Below are 6,029 nucleotides of genomic sequence, written 5' to 3'. Positions count from 1 at the left end.
ATACATGGGCAATAATATGTTTTTAAACATTATAGATATAGAAATATATATTTCATTCAGTGGAACCTCATTTATAACAAGGATGAATATAACAAGATGTCTAATGTAACAGCTGTCAAACAGGTCCGATTCCTTTCAACATTGAACAAGCACAAGATGAATCCATCCCTAGTACAGAAGGAGTGAACTTGCAATTTGTACAACTTGGGTGTACACAAAACTTTATTACCTGTAGTCCATACAAGCTCCAGTGAGCAGCTACATAAACTGGTGCAATGCAGGGTCAACAGCATGGCAGCACTAGATTACTGGAACAAAAATGAAATGTTGCACCAAAAATTCCCTAGTCTTTAAGAGCATTTCATAAATGCACATATGATTGTTCGATTGTAGAGTAGATTTTATCCACATACATCATATGAAGCGATTTCTCTAATTTCTTGGCAAGCTTGCTCTCGAGTGTGAGTAATCAACCCCTTTTATGTAAACAAATGAAATGCGATGCATGAGAACGAATTAATGGCAAGCCAGCCTTGTTCATTTGCTCTGTATAGTTCTGAGGTAGGAGACAGCTGGTGCTCCTGAGAAGAGAGATTCATATTCAGCCAACCTTTGTCAGTAATCCTCCTGATTTATCAGACTGGATACAAAAACAGGGGCGGATCCAGGAATTCCGTAAAGGGGGGGGGGGGGGACCACAGAATATTTCTGTTGCTACTTTGGGGTTTCACCTCATTTCTTTTTCTTTTCATTTCTTTTGTTTTAACAACAAATAAAGGGGGGCATGTGCCCAGTGCACCCCCTCTGGATCCGCCACTGAAAGAGATGGCTAGAATAAACTATCTGATGCAATTTCTACTCCATGTACTGTACATGAATCGACATCGACTAGTATACACAGTGAAATCAAACAGGGCACTCCAATTGTACCACATACCTTGTGATTGTTTTCATCCCTGTACATATTGAATTTTCACTACATAGGAACAAACAATATACAGATAAATTAGAGTGAAAAAAATGAAGAAGAGTGCATTTCTTTATCTTTTCTTATCCATGTACGGAAATGGCTTTAGTCCGATGGAAATTTCATAAATTGTATGACATGATGGTTGTGAGCAAATTTTCTTGTACAGATTTCCACGATGATTTTGGGATTAGAACTTTTATTTTGGTAAATCAAAATTTTTGCTCTATTTTCATCCCTCTGTACAAAACTTGATTTTGTACAGAGGGTTAAAATTTGACCAAAATCTGGAACTTAAAGGAACTGTACAGTACTGGTTGAGGTGAGGATTCAGGTTTATAAAATTTTTTGGTGAGATAATGAGAAACCTCTTATGAAATACAAAAGAGCATGTAGTTTCAAGAAGGATTCAACATTCATTTGATGAAAATTGGCCTCGAAATGGCTGAGATATCAAAAAAAGCAATTATAATAAAATTGACAGGCCACGATCTCTTTGTTTCACCTTGTTTTTAGATATCTCAGTCATTTCAAAACCGACTTTCATCAGATAAACTTTTGATTCCCCTTAGAATTGTATGCTCTTTAATATTTCATAGAGTGTTTTCTACATATCTCACAAAACGTTACAAGCTGAATCCTCACCTCAACCAGTACTATACAGTCCCTTTAATTTTAGAATTAAATCATGAATTTAAAGAAACTGATTCATGCTTTCATAGTCAAATCACCTCAAACTAAATTGTACGCTATTCAGCTATTACTCACATCAATGACAGTGTCATCTGATACAGTATAGTTTTCAACTATTAAGGATCAAAAGTGGTTAATGTTTTCAGTAACTTTTTAGTTACACCTAGTATAATCATGTGAATAATACATATATTTCATGACAAATCTTTAAGTATACAGGTGGAGGAGACTGACGTCAATAAGCGAATTGCTTGACTTGGACAACGGCTTCAAAACATCATGGCTTGTAACAGTTCTTTTTTTTTTTTTATTGAAGAAACAGAACACATGCACATAGAATAAATAAAATAAGGTATTTTAAATATCATTTGACCAAAAGGACAACACAATGTGGAATATAAAAGGACGAAAAAGGGACAAGAATAAGGGGGTACCCAAATAGGAAAAAAGAGAGAATAGAAGAGAAGGGAAAAATAGCGATGGTACAGTGTTCAGGAGTTGGGAGCTAACAAGAGCGTAATTTCTGTATCAAGTGGTACATTGCAAGAAGAATCTTTTTATAGGATGATTCAAAACATTGTAAAGAAAGATACGTATATATGTGCATATGTGGTTGTACCCAATTTCACTTTTCCATAAAACATGAAATTTTCAAATTCTGTAACTTTTTTAATTCAATCTCTAATATTGACAAAACTGTTAACATTCAATTTGTATAATTTAACTCTGTTGCAGTCAACTCAAACATCAAGCTTTAACCCTATCTACATTAGGGAATGTGGACAGCATTTACAACACTACAGTTTCCTATGTCAATAGGTACTCAAAGCACACAAAAGGTTCAGCCAGTTCAATTGCATAGTTAAATAGTTAGTGCACAGTTAGTCAAGCGTTTTGAACAGCAGTTTGTACAAATAATTATACACTATGTCATAGAATGTCCTACAATTCACATGCAAACTTCAAGAAATACAAATAAAAGCATGGCTGTCGTGGGAAAAGTGACTACTGATTTTGAAAGTAACGAGACAGGAGGTCAGAAATGGTCGTCTGTAGTGGCTGTATGTCCTCCTCCTGACATTTGGTGAGGGATTGAAGCTTGGCCAGGCCTATAGATGGAGAGACAAGATGGCGAATAGAAGACATTTCAACTCTCACTAACACTCTGATCATGTATGGATCCTGACACGGTAGATTATGTCAGTTCAATTAAATTCAATTTTTATTTTCCACTCATGGGGTGGAAGACCCTCATCAGCCAAAGGCTGGTTTTCAGAGGGGTCCACACATACAGGTTAGAAATTCAAACATTATACATGTACATACAGTATTACAAACATATACATCACATATGCAAAGAGCAGAAAAAAAGTTTAAGCAACATGATTGGTATGACATGCCAAACCAAACTCCTCTGAATGAGCACACATAACTTGTTATGACCACACTCTGTTCTTGGTTGTCAACAGTAAAATTACTATTGGTAAACATTTTGCATACTCTCTAAATAATTGCACAATATTTCTTTATTTTAAATACTGTATCTATTTTTCTTTGTCATGTTTTACTGACCAATCCATGTATCACAACAAATATCTTCAACTTATAATCAGATATGGTATTGATATTTGGAAACAAGCACTGCTTTGCCAATGGTACAACACACAAGCACATGCTAGAAATACACAATATCATGAACATGTAATTGCATGTTGTATTTTGAAAACCGTACATGCACTTAGTGTGTATACCCCCATAAACGTGGTATCAAAGAAAGCCAAGGAAAAAAGTGATGGAAAAAATATGTATGTACGGTAAAAGGTTTAATTGTTGTGTGGGTTACATCATAAAGGCAGTATGTTAACACTGCATAAATAATTAAAACTTTGTAATGATTTATTAGCAGAGATCAGAGTACACACCCTCCCCCTGTAATAAGATTCATGTACTACAGCAAAAGACTACTCCATGCTTAAACTGACTTTTGTACAATTGGCACAGCCAAACAAAGAGCTTAGTGAAAGTTTTACTGATTCTGGTAAAACATAACAAGTACAAATTATGAATTTTTAAAAATCTATGACATGCTTCCCAGAGCAGAAATATCAGTTGGTGACATATGCAAATTAGATGACATGATAATGTCATGAGCCTCAAAAGTCTTCCTTTCATGGGCATAAAAAACCTTCGATAATTCCCTTCTTTTTACATGAATTTGTAAAAAAGATGTATCCTTCATATAAAATGTTATATTTATTTAACAAAATGTGAATTTGTAAAGGAATGAGAGTTAATACTGCTAAACTTTAAAAAAAAAGTATATTCAATCAATATTTTCATGTGCGTATAAAACGGGAGAATTTTGAGGTAACAAGATTGTCATTACGTCTAATTTCCACACGCAATTGTTTACTGGTATCACTGATTCATAGAAACATGACAAACTGCATACTGCAAAAATTGTTCATCTACATGAACCTCTTTATTCTTCTGAATGTTTGCCCTTGCCGTCATAAAAGTAAACTTGTACACAAGATGGGTGTGAAATTCCCTATGAATGTCAACTTTTTAATACCTATAAAATACTTTCTTACATACTGGCAGCATCAAGAAAATGTGTAGTAGCCACCTTACCTCCACAAGCAGTCATGATTTGGGCGTTGCGATTCGGCTTGCCTGACATGGCAGCGTCATTTTGCCCGATGCGCAGGAATACCTCAATGCACTTCAGAGACTGTTTCAGGAAGTCTACTTGTTCTGGAGTCAGCACACCACAAATGGCAGGGATGGTGCCGACATCCACAAGGTACCTAACAGTAGTGAGTGAGAAGGAGTGAAATGTAATTACATTGTAGGTCTTTTATCTTTATGATGCTTTTCTTTTGTAGAGTCAGGCATCTCTTGCAAGGCTTGCAAATAAGGAATCATGTGACTGAATCAAACTGATGTGATCCTCTTCAGCTCAAAGACATACAATTAACTCATGGTTTCACGGCTACTAATATAGCAAGTTTTCACATTACATGGTATCAAACTGATGTGATCATCATCATTATAAAGACATAATTATACAATGGACTCTTGCTATCAGGCATACAGACATAGCAACCCCTAAAAATAACAAAGTACTGTATGTGCCAGACATTTTGCAAGGTTCTTATTTTCGTGAATTTCACCAGTCGGGTGCTATTAGCAAACTCAAAAACACGTGAAAATATTACCTCTGATCTCGACATGAATGTGCCTTGCACACATGCACTTATCTGTATCAGTAATGACTCCACAATCGCGAAATTGACAACTTGCAAAATTGTCTAGAAGTCCCGATTCACAAAAACCTAGACTCACTAAATATATGGCAGGTACAGTATTCAGGTTCAGAGTGCATGTAGGATCATGTGACTTGTACTGGACTTTCCCTGTTGAGTCACAAGGGAAGCAAGCAATTTCTTTACACATGTGCTGCACACTGGCACTGGTCTGACGGTCCAGGACCAGTAAAAATCACTGTCAGACCAGTAACTTTTCCAAGAGTAGACAAGTAAAAATAGAAAACATGGGTACCTAATGGCCCGACTGACAGGTCAGACCAGTAAAAAAAAATCGGTTAGTGTGCAGCCCTGCTTTATGTATGCATTTATAAATGTGTATTGCAGACATATGCTCGTCATATCAATGCTAAGCTGCAGTGAATCAAGAGACACACACATTTAAGTGTGAATATGAGGGAATAAATTATTTTGATTCGAGCTTGGATTTAGTCTATTGGCCACTGACGAGGCAATTAAAGTGCAAATCCAATTTTATGTTAGCTTTAATAAACAGACCAAAAAATTGTTTGATTCTGTGATATTCACACATAATCATGCTCTCACAAGAGAGTTATGTAAGGAGCAACAAATCTTCAACAAATCCTACAAAGACCAAGTTTTTGACCATTTCTAAAGCACCACACCAGAAACACAAAAGGCCATCAATCGCAGTGAGAAACCAATTACCTTATTTGGTCAATATTTCCATCCAGGGCCATGTTCCTGAGGAGCCACACTGCATCCTTTGCCGTTTCTGGCTCTCCTTTGTTTAGAACTGTGATTGCCATGGGAACAATGCCAGCATCTATAATAGCCTGGAAGGTAAACAAGGCAAGTGCCAAAATGTGTCTCGCCCATTTGTGCAGAAGAAATTGATGTTTTTCTAAATCCCGGAAGTTCATTGACCCCACCTATGACCTTTGACCTTGTGGTGACCTTCAACTCCCCAAGGACATTTACCAGCCAAGTTTGGTCACAAACGGACATATCAATTATGGATCAAAAGTGAGATGAGCCATAATCGAAACGCGCCGTAAAAATTTAACGTCGGGCTCTAA

General features: G+C 36.3%; 1 protein-coding gene across 1 annotated transcript; it reads right to left on the bottom strand.

Moving 5' to 3' along the window:
- Positions 1-2,665: 2,665 nt before the first annotated feature.
- On the bottom strand, positions 2,666-5,759 carry LOC139745396 (importin subunit alpha-5-like). The gene is made up of 3 exons (XM_071655788.1): positions 5,659-5,759; positions 4,295-4,470; positions 2,666-2,769 (listed from the first exon to the last, which is right to left on the bottom strand). The coding sequence occupies exons 1-3, from the start codon at positions 5,757-5,759 to the stop codon at positions 2,666-2,668; spliced, it is 381 nt and encodes a 126-aa protein (XP_071511889.1).
- Positions 5,760-6,029: the final 270 nt, after the last annotated feature.

This window comes from Diadema antillarum, unplaced genomic scaffold (assembly GCF_040938485.1).
Source record: "Diadema antillarum isolate AM-2024a unplaced genomic scaffold, OU_Dant_1.0 seq00001263_RagTag, whole genome shotgun sequence".
NCBI lineage: Eukaryota > Metazoa > Echinodermata > Echinoidea > Diadematoida > Diadematidae > Diadema > Diadema antillarum.
The sequence above is the reverse complement of the archived record's forward strand: the minus strand, read 5'-3'. Positions and strand labels throughout refer to the sequence as shown.

What these genes read in the sequence shown, in the direction of transcription:
- LOC139745396 (XM_071655788.1), bottom strand. Translation starts at nt 5,759, where the DNA reads ATGGCAATCACAGTTCTAAACAAAGGAGAGCCAGAAACGGCAAAGGAT. An exon ending in GGAAATATTGACCAAATAAG is followed by an intron (nt 4,471 to 5,658) that starts GTAATTGGTTTC and finishes CACTACTGTTAG; the next exon opens with GTACCTTGTGGATGTCGGCA. An exon ending in AATCATGACTGCTTGTGGAG is followed by an intron (nt 2,770 to 4,294) that starts GTAAGGTGGCTA and finishes CTCCATCTATAG; the next exon opens with GCCTGGCCAAGCTTCAATCC.